At 38.5% G+C, this 20335-nt stretch overlaps 2 protein-coding genes across 9 annotated transcripts in view; one reads left to right on the top strand and one right to left on the bottom strand.

The window, feature by feature from the left end:
- Nucleotides 1-548: 548 nt before the first annotated feature.
- On the top strand, nt 549-11696 carry RNF139 (ring finger protein 139). The gene is made up of 2 exons (XM_006211400.4): nt 549-1207; nt 9628-11696. Exons 1-2 carry the CDS (start codon nt 1027-1029, stop codon nt 11442-11444), a joined length of 1998 nt encoding a protein of 665 aa, XP_006211462.1. The 5' UTR covers nt 549-1026; the 3' UTR covers nt 11445-11696.
- Nucleotides 11697-12282: 586 nt separating this feature from the next.
- TATDN1 (TatD DNase domain containing 1) overlaps nt 12283-20335 on the bottom strand; it is a 30879-nt gene continuing 22826 nt past the window's right edge. For 7 of the 8 annotated variants that reach the window (XM_006211398.3, XM_072949686.1, XM_072949687.1 and 4 more), the window contains 3 exons: nt 16790-16860; nt 15664-15790; nt 12283-12457 (listed from right to left, as the gene is read on the bottom strand). In XM_006211398.3, coding sequence (XP_006211460.1) covers nt 12355-12457; nt 15664-15790; nt 16790-16860 — 301 coding nt within the window. In that variant the 3' untranslated portion in view covers nt 12283-12354. Of the gene's footprint in view, nt 12458-15663; nt 15791-16789; nt 16861-20335 lie in introns of those variants that run through there. The other variant, XR_012064202.1, reaches the window with a different exon arrangement.

Genomic DNA, 20335 nt, shown 5'->3' on the forward strand with positions numbered 1-20335 from the left:
CTTCAAAGATAAGCAACACAGACAGAGGCCAAAATTCTGGTCCTTAAGTCACAGGAGCCCTTGACATTAGTAAAATGTGGCCAGGAGTGTCCGCACTTCTGCCCAATCAGGTAGGAGGCAGGAAGAGTGATGCGCAAAGGGATGGGAAGGATCTTTTTCTCGGTAGCGCCTACCACACCCAGCCCAATTCCACGAACCAGCCGCTCCAAAAAACGTACGCAGCCTTCCCTCCAACAGGTGCCCAGGCGCCCTGGCAGTATCTTCCCCGACCAGGCCTCCGGGTTGGGTGGGGTAGGTCTGGCGGGCGACGCGCTTTAGCTTTCCTCCTCTCGAGCAGCGCTGAATCACATTTATGGGACGTTTAATGGGCTCTGAAAACGCAGCTAATAATTCCCGCCCCCGGAAGTAGGGAGTTCCTCACTAAGCCAACGCCGTCCCTGGTGAGGCGGCCACCCTGAGGCCAAAGGGCGCGGCCGCCCAAGAGCGCCTGCGCCACCGGGTGGCGCCAAAGCCGCGAAGGCGGATCGGACCGCGGAGGTGGGCGGACACCATGGCAACGCTCAGGGACGTTTGCTACGCCGAGCGTGATGACCGCATGGGAAGCGCTCCCAACGCCAGATTATGACGCGGGCGTCAGCGCGCGGGCTCCACGGTCTCGCGTGACCGCGGGCGCAGCCTCCCGGCCTGGCAACAGCAGCAACGGCAGAGGCGGGCGGGCGAGGTCAAGATGGTGGCTTCGCGGGCGGGGGGGGCGGTAGAGGGAGGAGGAGCCAGACCATAGCCTGCCGGAAACACCGACACCCAGAAGCCTCCCGGGAGCCGCCGCTGCTGCCTCAGCCACCGCCTCCGCCGCCTGCTCCAGCTCGAGAGACGCGAGCGGGCGGCGGGGCGGGCCGTGAGCGAGACACGAGAGGAGGAAGGGCGGGGGCGGAGCCGCCTGCCTTCGCCTCCGCCCCCGGCCGCGGTCCCGGGCCCTGCCCCGCGCGGCCCTGCCCGGCCCGCCCAGCCCCGGTGTGGCAGCGGCTCATGGCGGCGGTGGGGCCCCCGCAGCAGCAGGTGCGGATGGCCCATCAGCAGGTCTGGGCGGCGCTCGAAGTGGCGCTCCGGGTGCCCTGCCTCTACATCATCGACGCCATCTTCAACTCCTACTACGATTCCAGCCAAAGCGGATTCTGCATCGGGCTCCAGATCTTCCTCCGGCTCCTTGGTAAGAGGGACGGGGTAGCCAGCGTCGGGGGACGGCTCTGTGGACGGAGACGTGCCGCAGGGAGCTGGCGGCCGCGCGCAGGCCGTGGTGTGTGTATATTAGGAACCAGTTTCTTCCCCCCTACCCACCCCCACCGAGGCGTTCTTGCGGGCTAGGCGCGGGGGAGGAGATGACACTTGTCTCAGAGTTGACAGCGGAGCGGTCCTGCCAGCGAGTCTGCCCCCTGTTCATTTTTTTTGCCTCTGAGTGAGGGCGGGGGAGGAAGCACTGGTGTGTGAGCCTGCGGCTCTGTGTCTGCTGTTTCTCTTGGGGAATGAGTGCTGTCTTACCGCGTCCTATGCGACAGCCTTGGAAAAACAGCAACTCTTGTCCGGATCTCTCCGTGTATGACCTTGGGCTCTTGTGCCCAGGCCTGGGCCTCAGTTTCCCCCTTTGCAAAATGCAGAGTACTCGTATACTGTCATTTAAATGACATCCGAACGAAAGAGATAAGATTTCGAATATCAGGCCTTGAAACCATTACCAAAAATCCTCATGAAGATTATAAGTCCTAAAATTTTCCATAAATAGAGAAGATATTGATGGTTATAAAAACGGGGCTAGAAAGTGGTGCGACGTATGAAAATCAGGGTCTTCGCTGCATATGATTGGAGTGCTAAAAACATACTTCACTCTATCTTTTCTTGCATTACTCTAGTGAGAAACATTTATGCGTAGAAGGATTTTTTTAAGTTATTGGAACTTGACAAATTTTGTTGATGAGGTAGTTCTTCTGATCGGTTTTTAGTGGGTTAGTGCTTTTGAAGTAGAAGACGGGCTGATGGTGAGATTCTTACCAAGCCTTTCTGAATTAGTCATCTGTTGCTGCTTTAGTCGTACTTTGAAAAAAAAAATGGTAATGTCGAGTTTTGCTTTTAGCAGTAAATAACACTTTACATTTGTTCGGTGCTGGACTTCTGCAGTGCATTTTCACTGGTATTATCTAACCTAACCTTCAAAAATCCCTCACAGGAAGGTGGGTGGTGGTATTCTCCTTTTATAAATGAGGAAACTGAGGGTCGTAGAGGTTAAGTGTTTTGCTTTTGATACACAGCAAGTAATTGGTTGCCAGCGCCTAGGCTTAACAATCTCCTGACATCAGGCGTGGTTCATTTTCCTCCTCAGTACAGCTGCAGTCCAGATACAGAATGGTATAGTAATGATCGTATTGTAGATCTTAAAAGTAACAGATGTGAGCATGATGTTCTTTAGCACAAGGCTTTTCAGTAACCCACCAGCTACTTAATCCCAGCCATTCCTGCTTACCGCTGCAACAAGTAATGCCCTCATTATTTGTGGCAAAATGGAGCGGTGTGCTTTCCAGTGTACACAAATAGTGAATCGTTATGTTGCACACCTCAGAATAATGTTTATGCCAATTATACCTCAATTAAAAAAGTATTGGCTAGCTTTAATGTTTTGTATATATTTTATATATTTTGTTATATATATATTTGTGTATTTAATATATTTTGTTTAGTTCTGATACTTGTGGGTTAAAGTGAGCTTAGTCAAATAATATTACAGTGAAATTAGTTAGAATGAGGACCTGCTGGGAAGGCATTTTATAATTGCCAGTTAGAAGTCACTCATCATGATTATAAATTAACAGGCAGTTGCTTATGGAAAGGTGGTCCCAGCTGAGCCTGATAGCCTGCCAGCCCCTCCTTCCCGTACCTGTTCACGTTAATTGATGATATGCTTACAGGCAAGACCTGTGCTGTTCCTGGAATGGGAAGACTGAGAAATGGAGAATACTGATCGTTTCTATTCCTCAAGCTCACAGGACAAGAGAGAGCTTTCTAGAGAGTAGAAGCTAACAGACTTCTAGGGAACTTTATCAAATTTGGGATAAGCAAGTGCTGTTTCGGGCACTAAATAACCAAATGTAACAGGGACCTGAGGGTGGGAGGAGGGGCTTTCTTCAATTCTGCTTTGAGAGGAGGCCATGGTGAAGGCACCCCCCACTGAAAAAATGAGCTGTGTTTGAGAGGATTCATATACTCATTCTGCCAGTAGTGTAGCCAGTGCCTTGAATGTTCTTAATGACCTGTCACTACAGAACCTCTGAGAGCCCGTACTTCAGTGCAGTACTCTCAGAGTTGAGCTTTAAAGGAGCATTTTCCTTAATTAAGTAACTTGTAGTTTAAGAACACTGAATAAAGCAGTCTCGTATTTTCCTTGTACTATCCATGCTGCTTATTTTTGTAGTAAATCCTGGACGTTTGTATTTCGCAGGTTAAAGAAGAATGTAACATTGGGCAAGTTACTTACCTGCTCTGTGACTCCCTTTTCTTATCTTTACCTTTTAAAAGATGGACTATATGGTGAATCTCTCTCCTAGGGTGTTAAGAGCAATAAATGAATTAGGGTAGTAAGCTCTTACAACAGTACCTGGAACCTAGTAAGGGCTATTTAATTGTTATCTATTAGTAAACATGATACCTTTAATTTGTTTTTAATACTTCAATTAAGACTATACTGTGTTACAGATATTTCGGTTTTTGGAAGTCATCAGCAAAATGTTGGTGTTATTTGACAATCTGGATCCCAGACTATTCTCTGGGTCAGATTTTATGAGAAATACAAAATGTTTTTCAACGCTTGACTGCTCCTCATTTTATGCCAGTGTAATTATGCTCATTTTTCACATTTGTAAGAGTAATAAAATTGTTGAAAACTGGTTTTGGTGGTAAAAAAAAAAATTTACCCTGAATAAAAACAAGTGTCTTTAAATATTTGAAGACCATTCAGTGAAGCATCTTATTTGTTATAGCAAATGACAGGTTTGTGTGTAAAAGATACCAAAGGATAGTTGAAATCAGTTGTTCTACCTGATTAGCTTTTTGTAGTTGTAGACTCCTCTGTACTGCTGTATATAAATCACAAAATTGTCAGTATCACCTTTTTCTTTTAAATGGAATTGTAAAAATGGAAATTTTGTCTGCATCTAATTTTATATATAGTGTCTGAAGAATTTACTTCTGCTTCTACAAAAAACTGTTACTAGTATACTTTGATATCAAACTAAGAGAATTTTAGCAGGTCAGAATATAAAGCATCTAATTTTGGAGATTCAAATGAATCATATCATAATATATATAATATTTAAGAATATTAAACTATTTTTAGGAGGTGTTAAATGCTAAATGAAATGCAACCCAGGGCAGCATAATGCTGAATTAGCAAATCTAAATCCGAGGCAGAAAATGCAAGCATAGGCGTTTGTTTTAATAGTATTATTCATATAATGATAACTCATTGAAGTGGAAATGAGATTGGTGAAGTGTTCAGAGTTTGAATTAAAACAGGTTTGGCAAAGGTATGGGAAACTAGGTGAAGTTAAACAATTTTGGTAGGCCGTTATTTTTTGGAAAGCCGTTTGGCACTATCATCTGAAGTTCATCATATATTTTTGACTCACAATTCCAGTTTTGAGAATTTGGCCTAAAGATAAAGTACAAAAACTATGGGCAAGAATATTCATTGCAGCATTGTTGGTAATAACAAAAGAAAAACAAGTTGTTAATCTAAATGTCTATTAAAAGGGATCTGTTCATTGTATTGGGTTCAGCCATGCAGTAAAGTTGTTGAAAAGAATGAGATAGTTATCTTTGGTGATGTAGAAAGAACTCAGAAAACCTGTAAAGTGTAAAAAACAAAGTGAAGCAGTAGTAATTCTGACTGCATAGTGGTACCCTTGGGATTCTCTGCAGAGAGAGAAACCATTGACATTTTGGATGGGATAATTCTTTGTTGGATTTTGGGGGGTGGGGCCGTTCTGTAAATTGTAGGATTTTTAGTAGCATCCCTGTCCTGTACCAATTAAATAGAGTAGCACTCCCCTTCCCTGAGTTGTGACTGCCAAAAATGTCTCTAGATAATTGCCAAATGATGGGGAGGTTGGGTTTAGGTGTGCAGAATCTGATCCTGGTTGAGAACTACTGAGATGGACACATAGACCAATAAATAGCACAGAATAGAAAGCCCAGAAACAGACCACCCATGTAAACAGACAAACTATGTGTTTCAGAGGTGGAGTTCAGGTAAATGTAGACTACTCAATTAGTAGTCCTTTAGTTATTCATGAGGAGAAAAATTATACTGGACCCCTACCTTACATCAGTATATAAATAGTTCTAAGTGGATTAGTACCTAAGTATGAAAAGTAGAACTTTAAAAGTTCTAGAAGAAAATATAGAACATTTTCCTTAAGTTCTTTAAAAATATTTAAAAGCAAATGTGTAAAATAGTAAATGATATGTTCAATGATATTAAAATTAAAAACCTGTTAGTCAAAAGGTAACAACAGTAAAGTGAAAAGAGCTGCCATGCACCTGGAGAAGATATTTACAGTACAGTTTACTACAAAGACTTTGTATTCAGAATATTTTTTAAATGGCTACAATTCAACAAGGAAAAACAGCTCTGTAAATAAAGTGGCAAAAGATAAACTGGCAGTTCACAGAGGAAGAAACATGAATGGTCAGTAAATCAGAACATACCTTCTTTGATGAGAAATGAGATTTTTTGGAAAAGGTTAAAAAAAACCCACTATTATGATGAGACTCCCTGTGGGTAAAAAGCAAAAAAAGAATGTATTTATAAATGTGTGTTTGTTTATGCAAAACTTGATTTACTCTTCATTTAATACCTATAGTGTTGGAGTTTTAAAAAAAATGTTCACATATTTTTAATAAAAACATACTTATTAAACATTGAGTTTAAAAGTGAAATTTTAGTTTTATCTTATTATAAAAAACTTAGAATACCCTTTTTTTAACCTAAAGTAAGAGTTTGATAGCATAAAAATTTTTTTCTATCAAGTACACCTACAGATTGATCATTTCAAGATATTTTATTTACTTTGTCCTGCATTTCATTGCCGAGGGCTCCCTTGGGAGTAAGGCGGTTACAACATTTACTTCTGTGCTCTCCTGTCTTTATTCTGTCAGGCACGAAATGTTTTTCCACAGCTTGCTTTAGATCATGTTTTCAAGATATTTAAGGTACCTGAAGAGTTGTTTTATATCTTATTTCTAATTTTTATTCCCACATTTCCAGAAAAGGTTAAAGATATGAATGGACTTTACACATGAAAGAGTTAAACACTTTGCTGTGTAACATGCAAGGTGGTTTTGCTTTGTTTTTTTGCTTGTCTGATTTTGTTTGCTCATTTTTGGTAATCCAAGTGGAAAAGGCCCTGAACTCTCATGAATTTTGTTCATATGTATCTTCAAAGCTCCTGAATTGATTTTGATACTTGCCTCTTTTCCTACCTTGAGAACTTCAGTGAAACTCTCTAATCACTGGAGAACTGGATCCATGGGTTGTGATTTCAGTTAATTCTATTCGCCAATGTGCCAGGGTGATTTTTCTTTATAAAGTAGCATTTATATATAGCCTTGACTACTTACGCAGGTCACTCTTAAACCTAAAGAGAAACTCTATCCCTGGGCTTAGTTTCTTAGCGCTACAGATTAAATATCAATATTTTTATGTCTGAAGTTGTGAAAATGCAATGAAACTTTGATATTATTGACAACATTTCCTGAAGGCCACAAGAAGGAATATTACTTGGGAGACCTGTTACTTGGAAAGCTGACTTTTTTCCCTGTGAAATGAGAGCTGATTCTATATTTCCATACACAGGAATATGAATATAAAGGAAAAGTTTAAGAACCTTATGTACATGCACACTTTCGGTAGGAATTAAAACAGTTTTATACTATTCTTGAAATGTGCGGTCATTATTAAATCTTGGAGAATAATTTTAAGCAAGAAAGAATGGTATCAGATTGTTACTTGCTAGGAGACATCCAGACTATGGAGGCTGTAGTCTCACTACATTTTCTATCACATTCTCTTTTTGCCTTTGGTATATTTGCACAAAGTAAAATGGCACTTTTTCTCCAGAAATATTTCAGAAACCCAAATCATTCCTTAATCTGTGTGTAAAAATTAGCTTCGGGGGGAAAAAAAGCTATTAAAATAAAAAGATCTGGTTATAACTAATGGCACACCACAGTTCATGATTATTCACAGGTAGAGATTAATTTACCACTTTGTGACTAGCAAGTTTAAAATAACTTACAGTCCCCACTTGACTTTCTCCCTTTTAAAAAGTTGCATAAAATAGAACTGAAGTTATTTCGATTTTGTTTTGACTCATTTTAGAAGTTAAGTTTCAGTTTTGTCTCTGGAAAAAATGCTGACTTTCGTTTTTCTGTGTGGAGAAAGGAAGATTACATATAGTATATGGTGACTGAGTAAATTCGATTTCTTGTTACCTTCCATGGAAAGGGTTTATAATCCTGCTCCAAAAAAGCCCATTCTCTATTGAAAGGGCCTGTTCCCAGCTGTCAGCTCTTTGGGAGGCGGTTAGCGGCTCACTTGCTCAGGGAACCAGTGGTTCTTGTGCAAAGATTGATGCATCTTCTAGGTGATTGTGTCCTGTGGTTCTCCTTTTCACAGATGACCTGACACACTGGCACAGGATAAAATTTAAGTTTGTGGGCAAAGTCATCATTTAGAGGAACTGGCTCTTGCTTTTACATGCAGTAGATTGTGAAATGCCTCCGTTGTAATATGCAGTGTCTGTCTTGATTACATGCTGAAATCAGGTGGATAGATGGATGTTTATTTTGGAGTTTGTCACTTTTTCTGTACTCCAAGATCTGATTTTTCAGCTTTGTCTTACCTTTTTATAGGTTTCAGTTTCTAAGTGGTTTTGTGATTGCCTTTAAAAATATAACGTAGAAGTAGACAGAAACGTTTATTTGCCAGATGAATACTAGTTGTATTCATTTTCTACAAAATATTTTGGGACCCATAGATGTCAAAGGTAGGATCCTTGCTTACCTTAGATAACTGCAAACTACAGTATCAGGCCATGCATGAGTATTAGGTGTTTGACCAAGTTCTGTAGATAAGCTGAAGGAACAGCCACTGTCAGAGAAAGTGGGTCTGCAGGATGGGTGGGATTTGAACAGCCAGGGATCTGGGGAGTTGATGGGGCATCCTGCCCAGCAAAGAGAACAGTATAAACACAGCTGCAGTGATGGCAGAGAAGAAGGGGTGTGTTTGGGAAGGAAGTCTGAGCGTTGGTGTGTGTGTTAGGAGGAGTAGTACTTAAAGCAGTTGAATCCTTGAATGTTAAGACAAGGAGTGTAGATTTTAATTGATGGTCATTTCAGAGCTGCTGCAGTACTTTGAGCAGAGACATCAAGAAAGGCAATTTGGGGATGGCTTGTAGATGGATTTGGACAAGATGAGTTTTTAGAGATGGACTAATAGGTTCATGTCACTGGGAAAAGGGAGGTACAGGTATTAGCAGAATTTGCCACTAATTGTCAGTGTTTGAGGGGGTGGGGTAGGGATACTGTTAAGAGAATAATAATGGCACCTCTGACTGAAATTGGAAATCGCAAGGAAGAGCTGTTTGAGGCGAGTTAGGTTTTAGAAATTTTGAGTGTTGCAATTGTAATGTAGCAGTGGAAATAGTGACTATTTGGATTTTGTTTCCATAGTTGAAACCTTGGGTTATAATGTTTATTGTAATCTCACTTAAAAATTTGTCAAAGCACAGAGATGGTACTGGATGCACATTGGACTATGTACTGATTATTAGGAGTGTGGCGGGAGACTGATTAAAACATGAATGTTTTCTGAATGTTACTTTCATAATTTTATGAACAATAAAAAGGGTGGACTATTTGAAGAAAAAGATTCAAAAGTAAAGGAAAAAGGAAACTTGGAGGACATGTCTGAAATTTGTAGGAAAGTATGTAGAGGAAAAAAGTGACTTTGGACACATAGGAGAGTACTCAAATTTAAGTAGCAGGAAAAATAAGAGGCAGCAGGAGTTCACAGTTTGAGTAAAAGGAGGAATGAAGGGTAAGTGTAAAACTCTGTTTCCTAAAGAGCATTTTTAAGGAAGAATATCTAAGATTTGATAGGAACAAATGTTTTCCATTTTGGTAATTTTTAATTCTTAACGTTTTTGTAATGGAATTATTTTAAGTATTTTTAATAATTATAAATTTCCAAAGCACATGTTCTTTCAAGTTTAAAACTTGTTAAAATGTATCACAGCAAACTCATTTTGAAGGTAATTTAGTAATTTGGTGTCTGGACATGTAGTACTATGAGAATTACTTTGGAGTTAGAAAATAAGGGAGAAGATTTTGAATGTTTGGTCTGTCCTATTGAACTTTGACTTTACAATACCTTTACTGGCCTTTAAGCCTAAATTGTCTTAAGGCTTAGTGTTCATCACTTTGAAAATACTCATCTTGCCTAAATAAAGGAAGAATGAATATCGTATTAGTGGGAAAAGATACTTAATGTTTCATTTGGATGACTTTTCTTTCTTTTTTTAGGTATATTTGTATCCAGTATTGTTCTGATCTTGTCACAGCGATCACTTTTCAAGTTTTACATGTACAGCTCAGCCTTTCTGTTAGCTGCAACTTCAGTGTTGGTAAATTATTATGCTGCTTTGCACATTGACTTCTATGGTGCCTACAACACATCAGCGTTTGGAATTGAGCTGCTTCCTCGAAAAGGCCCCTCGCTGTGGATGGCGCTCATCGTTCTGCAGCTAACGTTTGGAATTGGGTACATCACACTACTCCAGATTCATTCCATCTATTCACAGTTAATTATCTTGGATCTCTTGGTTCCTGTAATAGGCTTAATCACAGAGCTACCATTACACGTCCGAGAGACTTTAGTTTTTACTTCTTCCTTGATTCTCACATTAAATACAGTGCTTGTCTTGGCAGTGAAACTTAAGTGGTTTTATTATTCCACAAGATATGTTTATCTTTTAGTGAGGCACATGTATCGAATTTATGGATTACAGTTATTAATGGAGGACACATGGAAGAGGATTCGTTTCCCAGCTGTACTGCGGGTCTTTTGGCTAACAAGAATTACAGCTCAGGCTACAGTATTAATGTACATTTTAAGGATGGCAAATGAAACTGACTCCTTCTTTATTTCTTGGGATGATTTCTGGGACCTCATTTGCAATCTTATAATTAGTGGATGTGATTCTACACTGACTGTACTGGGCATGAGTGCTGTAATTTCCTCAGTAGCCCATTATTTGGGCCTTGGAATATTGGCCTTTATTGGATCAACTGAAGAAGATGACAGGCGGCTTGGCTTTGTAGCACCTGTTTTATTTTTTATTTTGGCTCTTCAGACTGGTTTAAGTGGGCTAAGACCAGAAGAGAGACTTATTCGCTTAAGTAGAAACATGTGCCTTTTATTAACTGCAGTCCTGCATTTCATCCATGGAATGACAGATCCTGTATTGATGTCTCTCAGTGCCTCTCATGTGTCATCTTTCCGTAGACATTTTCCTGTGCTCTTTGTCTCTGCTTGCCTGTTTATTCTTCCTGTTCTACTCAGTTATGTTCTTTGGCATCACTATGCACTAAATACATGGTTGTTTGCAGTTACCGCCTTTTGTGTGGAACTCTGCTTAAAAGTAATTGTTTCTCTCACTGTTTATACGTTATTCATGATTGATGGCTACTATAATGTCCTCTGGGAAAAGCTTGATGATTATGTCTACTATGTTCGTTCAACTGGCAATATTATTGAATTTATATTTGGAGTAGTAATGTTTGGAAATGGGGCTTATACTATGATGTTTGAGTCAGGAAGTAAAATCCGGGCTTGTATGATGTGCTTACATGCGTATTTTAACATCTACTTACAAGCAAAAAATGGCTGGAAGACATTCATGAATCGTAGAACTGCTGTTAAGAAAATTAATTCACTTCCTGAAATAAAAGGGAGACACCTACAAGAAATAGATGATGTATGTGCAATCTGCTATCATGAGTTTACAACATCTGCTCGTATCACACCATGTAATCATTATTTCCATGCTCTTTGCCTTCGGAAATGGCTGTACATTCAAGATACTTGTCCAATGTGCCATCAAAAAGTGTACATTGAAGATGATATCAAGGATAATTCAAATACGTCTAACAACAATGGATTTATTCCACCCAATGAAAATCCAGAGGAAGCTGTAAGAGAAGCTGCTGTTGAATCTGACAGGGAATTGAATGAAGATGACAGTACAGATTGTGACGATGATGCTCAGAGAGAGAGAAACGGAGTCATTCAGCACACAGGCACAGCAGCTGAAGAACTGATTAACGATGATACTGATTAAAATAGCATTTACTAATCATTGAGGTATTTGTTTAAAATTCAGTTCATCCAAAATGGAGTAATATGCTTCACTTCAGTGTGTAACCAAGCACAAAAACAGTATCAATGTTGAATCTGTGAATGGTTTCCCGTTTACTGTGATGTGCTACTGTAAATATACCTCTTTGATTCCTTCTGGTCTCTTTGGTGACCTATTTAAATTTGTGTACATTATTGTACATAGAATAAAATGTTTTCACGTTTTTATGACAAACTTGAACAAATAGCTTTTTAATAGATGTAATAATATGGTGCGTCAACTGTGCCAAAGATTCCTCAATGTAAGTATACAGTGTATCTGACTCTGGACCCTAGTTTTTCTTTAAAATGGGTGGGAGAGAATGAAAATGTCGATCAGGGAAATGCAGATCACATTAAATCAAGGAAATGAAGTAATTTGGACCAGAGGGTAAATGCTTTATGCAGGGTTTTAAAACTGAGGAAAAAATAGGCTGCCAGAAGTGACTGACACACACTTTTGGAATTTGAGAGTACCAGTGTAGTTGACCTGGGTTTGAAAGTCACAATTCAGAGATTGTGTCAGTGTTGAGAAAAAGCTTGTATCAGTTAAACTTTATAAACCCAGATGTGCTGTTTTAATTTTGATGTAAAAATCAGTATGTTTGTTAGCCATTCTGTGTTTGCAGCATTGACAAAACTGGCCTTTCAAACTCTTGAATCAGTTACAAAATGAAATACTTGGCGGTTTTCGCTGTTTTAAACTAAGACACTAAGTGACTTTAAAAAATCTTGATCTCACTCCATCGGTGGTGTGTAGTGATAATTCCTCTTTAGACAACTTCCAGAGAATTCTTTTATTGAAACTTCTAAAGTTTTACATTTATGGCGGAAAAGTGGAAGACACATACCAACTACATGTCAGGAAAAAATACTTTAATGGTGTTGTTATATAGTGTATTGGCTAGTTCCAGTGGATCTTCATCTCTTACTGCTGACAGTATCTCCAGTATTTGACTAAAATAAAACAAAAACAGATGGTTAAATTTCTAAGTACATAATCTGTTTTAAAGGTATTTTTCTTTTTCCATGTAAAGGAAGATACTATTTTAGCAGCTTTAACATAAACAGGTAATACTCAAAAGGTATATAAAGTTTTCAGCAAAATTAACAAAAGTGTAACTGCTAGGATATTTATAATAGAGCGATTAGGGACAAATTTCTGGGACAGTCTTACATACAACTAGAGCCAGGAACCAGGTTCAAATAAATTATAAAAGTAGCCCATATTATGTGTACTGCAATTACGGAATCACCCCAGTGGAAATGAAGAGTCCATTTAAACTGTGGGCCATTACACATTCATTGGTGGGTCGTGATGTGCTTCAAGCACACTGCACTTAGTAAGGGAAGTACTATTCCATTTTTGCTTGGGTTTTATTTATATATGCGCATGTATACTGAGTCATAGTGTGGTACTGAGGATAGCAGAGTTTGAAAGCCACTGCTTAAAGAACTAGTCATAAAGGACAGCAAGAAATGCATTATCACCAGTGCAGTGACAGCAAAGGAAGTTAGAAGTTATTTACTTGGAACGATGTATGGTTAGCGGGGAGAGGGGGAGGCGATTTCTCTCCCTGTACTTTTTCCCTGTGACAGAAAGGTGTCTGTCTCCATTTTCTTTCCCTGAATAATGATAATTATCAGTAGTGTTTTCTGGCAATACTGTATGTAGACAAAATATTTTTATACATGAATTAGTTCAAAGTCAAAATTAAACATTTAAATATCCTGTCTTAAGCTTTTTGTTCCCTTTATGGGCTGTTTAAATACAAACACCTAAAGGCATTAGGGACAGAGATGAACTGGAATGAAAGCCTTATTTAATTATATGTATTAAGTGAATTGACTACATAGATTCTTTATCTGATAATCAAAATATGCGAAAAGCAAATCTATTAACATTTTAAAGTGACACTAAAGGCCAATTTGCAATTTTCTTAGCAAACAACAAATTTTTTCTCTATTAACTACTTGGAATTGGAAATTAATACATAATATTGAGTCTTGCCACCCACCAGTCTCCCTTCCAGTCCTTTCTCCACACTGATACCAGTTAACAGCTTTCCTGATTACAGTCTTTTGGGTTCTGATAAAATTTAAACTACTCAGGGCGGCAAACAAGAGCCCTTGCACTCCAGCCTCACTGTGCCTTCCCTGTTACTTACGGTGCATCCTACTTTCTGCCACACTGAAGTCATTGTTCCCTGGCGCAGCTGAGCCCTTCCGCAGTCTGCCTTCGCTCAAGGTGTCTGTCTTGGTCTGGCCTAACTCCCAGACCAACTTGGTAAACAGCTGAAATGCCACCTTAGTTAAGTGCTGTTTCCCGTCAGGGCAGGCAGCTGCTCTGGCCTGTGGTCCCAGTCTCCTGTTCCTACCCCTGTAACAGTACTGCCATCATGGACGGTACTTCTGTCTGCTTGTCTGCTCCAGGAGGATCCTTGTCTGCCTTGTATAATGCCTTATCCGAAGTGCCTGACACAGTGCACCTACTCATAAGGTGGAGGGATGAAGGTGGGGATGGTCTTGTTTCCTCTGTGTAGTCTCAGTAACTTGTACCTTTTTTCTGATACGTGGCAAGAACTCCAAAATGCATTTCAAGGAATTTAAAAGGCAAGAAAGATCTCTACACAAAATAATTAAAACATAAAACTGTTAACAGATGGAGTTTATAAAAATGGCTTTGTAAGTAAGAATTAACTTGCTAATCAGTACTTAGCATTAGAGGCATGTGTATTTCTGAAATGTGGTTTAAAATTTTTCAGTTTACAGATGTTGATTTTCCCAAGCTCTCCCTACTCAGAACTGGAATTCATGATTCCAGTTGATACTCAAAAAGCCTTCTTGGTTCTTAAGAGTCTGCATTTAGAAACACCTTAAAATTGTTTTTCAAGTGTGTGGCCACAATGAACAGCTGTACTTTTACCTAAGATTAAGGCAGTGTAGAAAATTGATTTGGATGCACTGTTGGCAACTACCTCCTCTAAGCTGGCTGCTGGAAAAATACCAGTTTCTAGTCTCTAGTATCCTCTTAAATCTCCAAAGAATTAATTAGAAATATTGTCTTCCTAGTTTCAAGTACCTACACTTCATAAAAATGACATGTTTCTTTACCAGCCATACTTTAAATATACTCCTCACCCTACAGGTTTTAAAACATTCAGTTTTAAAGTCTTTGCTAACAGCATGTTAATAAAGGAAAATCCTTCCAGGGTATTTTTATAGACTAATTCTTCACTTTTCTGGCTGCTAAATTTTAGATCTGCTTACCTAATACTCTTATGTGTTAAAAACTACTAAAAATTGATGGTGCATATTAAAGGAATTACTACAATCTAAAAGCAACAATCCAATATTAATTTTTATGAATGTATGATAAATATGTCCAGGTGCCTGAATTGGTAAGCCATAATAGACTGATACAGTCTAGTTAAATTGTGCAACACAAGAAGTTGGATGATGTTCCCATTAAAATAAACTTTTCCTGTAAATTATATGCTGTGCAGCTCCTTGACAGATGGGTAACAGCCCCTCTTTTTCACATGCACTATATATTATAATTTTTAAAATGATGCTGAATTACTATTTTTCCCCCCCTAGGAAATAAAATTCTGTAAAGTTTTGCCCTTTTTTTGGTTGGAAAAAGGAAATCCTTTCTATAGTTGATCTTAGCCAAGAGGCCAAGAAGCAATAGGAAATCCTTTCTATCATTTGTCCTTTTATTCAAGAGGCTTAAAGGAATGTGTTATTTCTTAGGTTTATTCAGGTTGTCAAATCATTTAAAATACAGATACCATTAAAAAGGTATGCCAAGATTGTGTTTTTATAACCATCAGCAGGAAACCTGCGAAAGAAGCAACTTTAGCCAGGTAAGGTGATTCTGTATGGACAGCTTTAAGATCTTTTCCCTCCCTGCAAAATGACAAATGACCAAAATGACAAGTTCTTAACTGCTGTAATAAAATGACTTTGAATTGAGAGGATATGGAAAGAGGAGCTACTTAGAGCAATTAGGTATGAATTCCTCTGAATCACTGTATTAAAATGACCTTTCATACCTCCATTTGGATTTCACCCAACTTTCTGTTCCTTCGGTTCATTTTGTAAATGGCATCTGGGGGTTGGCTTTAATGTTTTGAAGACCATGAAAACAAAGTACTTACATTATATGGCAGGGTTCATTTCTGTCTTTCACACAGTGCCCGTTTTCCCACTTCTTTTTGGTAGGAAATGAAGTTTTTATATATTTTGATCCAGCATGTGTACTTTTGACTCCACACCAAGGTGCATCTAAAGTTAAGCAAAGAAAAAGGAGTCTCTTAAAGAGGTTTACCTTTTTAAATTACTGTTTTTTAATGATTACTATCAAACTAGTATTTCAGCTCTAAAATACAGGCCGTGATTCAGCTAACAGTTCTAAGAAAAGCGTAAGAGAAAATCTTGAATTGTACAAATTCTTAAATGCTTGCTTTATAAGTCAGTTTTATTCCTTTTTCCACACTAAGAATATTGTTGGTGTATGGTATGCTTAAAACAAACAACCAAAAAAACCCCCAAAAAACCCTAAAGCTAAAAGAAAGAACTGTAAAATGAAAACATTTGAGTTAAACTTCTATTTGCCTCTACTAAACAAAACAATGGCTTTGAATACTGGGATTATTTCCTTACCTACTTCTTTAATAAGGAATTATAATAGCTTACACATTTTATAATCATTGCACTTTTAACAAGATGATTTAGTTTTCATGACTCTCCAAGGAAATAAACCTGATTTTTTCAGAATGGCTCAGTCTTGACTTTACTGAAAAAAGGTCCATGTGTATAAGAAGAGCCTTGAGTTCAGGGTGTAGATAAAATTTCTAGCTTCTGTCTTATTTTAAGAGGCAGCTGATTAATTTCCAAAATTCTTAAACCAATTTAAATGTTTGTACTTTACAGTATTGTACAATTAAGCCATTACAAAGAAGACACTGTATAAAAAAAGATTCTGAATAGTTTCTGAAACCCTGAGGTGCAATGCTTAGTTAAGACTCCTTGTTTAATAAAACACCTCTGTAGTTACCACATATTCTGACGCTCCATTTTTAAGTGCTTAGGCTTAGTCAAACTTCTAAAATTGAAAAAGTTGCTTGCATAAGTATTTTTCCATTACAATTCCCAAAGGTTTTCTGAAAAGTATTAATTGTTGATGTTGAGCATGCTTTTTAAAATAAAGTATCTGTTCACCTTTCCCTAGCTCTTTTTGGATATGGTTTAATACGAACATTAAAGTTCTAAAAGCAAACTTACCAGTCTCAATCATTAATTTTTCACTAGGTATTGACTTCAAAACTTCCAAATTAGTTTCAGTTTTCAGTGAGCTTAAAAAAATGTATAAAATAAAAAGGTACATTTAATGAATAACAACTTTTTTGTATTATAAACTTGTCTAAAACAGATTTACTAACTAGCTCAAAATCCTAAAGCAGAACTTGGGTTGGCTACAATGGCGTACACTTTAAATTTTAAAGTATTTGCACATTCTATCTTCACAGAATCCAGATTAAGATCTATTTCAACCAGATCCTGCTTTAAGGGGTGCATTTCTGTGCTTATCAGCCCAATAACTTTTTGTAACAGTCTACGTAAAACATATAAAACAATTTTTTAAAAAGAATTTGTTTCTCCAGGTAACTTGCATAATTTAGAGGGGCTCATAAAGCTGAGTATGAAAGTACAGCCAATTTCTTTATGGGTCAAATACCCAGGGATTCACTGGTATGAAGGAGTCAGATGCTCAAAGTTCATGTTTCACTAATCAGAATCTTCACAAAGAATGAAAATCACCATCACTGTTAGGACTATGAGTATTTAACACGGTGTGAAATGGGAAAGCCGATTAGGAGATGTCAGTTTGATTCTCATTCCACCCCCACCTCCCCCCACCCCCCAAATCTGGAAACTCTTAGGATCTTCCGTTACTTTTAACATCGTGAGACCTGAGTGAATGTAAATGTGTTTGGGTGTAAAACTTTTTTCATCCAGTTAAGCAGTTGGAACCTTGCAATTTAGACTCTTCCCCACCCCCAGCTCTGGGAAAACATTCTGGGAAAATAGGGCTTTCCCTCCATTTGCTCTCCTCTCTTTCTGGACTCTCATTAGTCCATTTTAGGACTTCTGAATTGGTCTGCTAGGCCGTTTCTTTCATGCATCTGTTTCTGGGAGATCAACATTTTCAGACCCTGAGACAGACTGAATTATTAGTCCCAATTCTCCTCCTTTAATTGGATTATGTATCTGCACTCTTGCCATGATTTCTTGGTAGGAACGGGGAACCTGAATCTGGCCATCGCCTCAGAACTTGCTTGACCAATGGGATGACATGGCCAGAGGCCTGGAGTGCACTTCTCTGATCTGGGTGGCACTCTGATGATATGCAATTAGCATGCACTAAGTAGCTGTTCCCTCTTCAGCCTGGGCACCCAGAAAAAAAAAAAAAACATGGCACAGATCTGAACCCAACATACAGCCTGACACAGAGAGCTCAACTCTATCAACTAAACCCTAGCTGACCCAAAGACCCATGAGTGTGAAAAGAAATGTTTACTATGTCAATGAGTTTGGGGATGGTTTGCTATATAATGAGATGACTAATACTGTCCTTCTGTTGCACTTTTAATTTCAGGACATGTTACAACTTTTCACTATGGAAAGTTTCAAATAAACACAAAACTAGAATAATATAGAACTCCCTTCCCATGTTTTTATTACCTAGCCCCTTCAATTACCAACTCTTGGCTGATCCTGTCCCATCCACTTACCACTCCCCCCCCATATTATCTTGAAGGAAATTCCAAATGTTATATGGCTTCAAAATTTCAGCATGCATCTTTATTTAAACGTAAGAATTGTTTTAAAATGATACCACAAAACTATTATCATGTCTAAGAAAACCCCAACTCTTTTTATTATAATATATCCAGTATTCAAACTGTCTCAATGTCATACATAATCTTTTTAAGTTTGTTTGACCCAGGATCCAAATGAGGGACAAATACTACAATTGGTCACTAGTGTTCTAAATCTCTTAACCTATTAAGTTCTCCTGCATCTCTTTTTTCCCCCTTAAAATTCGCTGAAGAAACCCAATTGTTGGTCCTGTAGAGTCTCCCAGTCTTGATTTCATCTATGTGTTGCCGTTTAACAGGTTTCTGTGTCCTCCTGTTTCTTAAAGGAGCTCTAGAGTACCATCTAGAGTCTTGATCAGATTCAGGTTGGATTTTATTTTTCTGGCAAGACTTTCCTAGGTGGTGGTATGACCTTCTACCTAGAGGCACATAATATCTGTTGTGTTGTGATGTAAGTCAGCCATGGATGCCGTCTGGGCTGCAGTTGATGGCCTATCTCCCCACAGAGCTTCGAAACAGATTCTTTTCCTTCACTTTTAAAATAATGAAGTGGCGGGGATGGGGTGGGATGGGGTGGGGGACAGTACTGAGTATAAGAACTGAAATGCTGCCTGACATTTGAAGAAAGCCTCTACATGATAGAGACCAAAACAAAAGGAACTCTGAGGAAAAAAGCATTAAATGGCAAACAGAAAATGACTTTTAAAAATATAATTCATATCTTTAGAGAGATGGGAAGATGCTGTATCTGCCAAGCAAGGTTATGGTAGGGAAAAAAAAAAGCTTTCAGAGACTGAAGACAAAAGCTAAGTAAGTTTCATTTTAAAAAGTTGAAAAATAAAGCACTTTTTTGAAAGGAGGAAAAAAAACTAGATAGAAATTGCAGAATAAAAGAATGAGATCAGAGTATCAGCCTGAGAGGTCCGAAGAAAGAATAGAAAAAAAAAAAACAAATGACAAGATTTCTCAGGACAAAGATGAGCCTCTAGCTGGAAGGGGCCAGTCGAGAACGCACACATTCTGAATGGGAGCTCATCAAAACACCTTTGCACATTTTGATAATACCAGAGATAACTGAAATATTCCGGGGTGGGGTGGGGGGGGCGGGAAGCTCATGTCACAGGTAAAGTATAGGGAAACAGGATAGGAGCTAGAACCTAGAAGTGGAGTATTGCAAATTCTCAGTGAAAATGATTTCTAATCTAGAATTTTATGCCCTGGAAAAAAAAATCGAGTCAAAGTGTTTGTTTCCCCTTTCTTTCATCTAGGCAAACTTTCAAAAAGAAGACTAAAATTCACTCATTTTCAAACATGTGTTCCATCAAAACAAAATGGGATCTAAAATTAGTAGTCCCATTACAGAAGACTCTAATCCAACAGTAGAAGAAAGATGGAAGGATCAGGAACTCATGGAATTACCTGGATGATCAGATAACTTTCTTCATTTGGAAAAATAGAAAAAAGGATTTTGAAGGCTTCAAGTTTTGAAGAAAGCCAAGTAGATAAAAATGAGAAAAGTTACTCCAGGAAAATAAAAGAGGGGTACATACATGGTTCAGCAGTCAACAATATTTACATAGACATAATAATGAAAACACGCAATATGCATATAACTAAAAATTCTGAAATAACTACATTGAGAGGGCTACAAAGGAAATAATGAAGGGAGGGGGTAGTACTGGATATAAGAACTGAAATGCTCATATACCTTAGTGGAAATAGATAATTAAAGGGACTGAATCAAGAAATAACAGCATATGCATGTTAGATACATGGTGATAACCAGCAGAGCAGCTGTCCTTGGTAAAGCTGACTTGGGAAGAGGGCCTGCTGGGAGACTGTTTTCAAGTACTCCCAGTACTACTTCATAATGCATGCATTCTTTCCAACTTAATGGAGAAGTGAATTAAACTATTAACTTAAAAACACAGAAGGAGCATCTAGGACA

Source organism: Vicugna pacos, chromosome 25 (assembly GCF_048564905.1).
Source record: "Vicugna pacos chromosome 25, VicPac4, whole genome shotgun sequence".
In the NCBI taxonomy this organism is placed as follows: Eukaryota; Metazoa; Chordata; class Mammalia; order Artiodactyla; family Camelidae; genus Vicugna; species Vicugna pacos.

Coding starts and splice junctions, on each gene's coding strand:
- RNF139 (XM_006211400.4), top strand. CDS start 1,027: ATGGCGGCGGTGGGGCCCCCGCAGCAGCAGGTGCGGATGGCCCATCAG. Junction 1,208..9,627: donor GATCTTCCTCCGGCTCCTTG/GTAAGAGGGACG, acceptor TTCTTTTTTTAG/GTATATTTGTATCCAGTATT.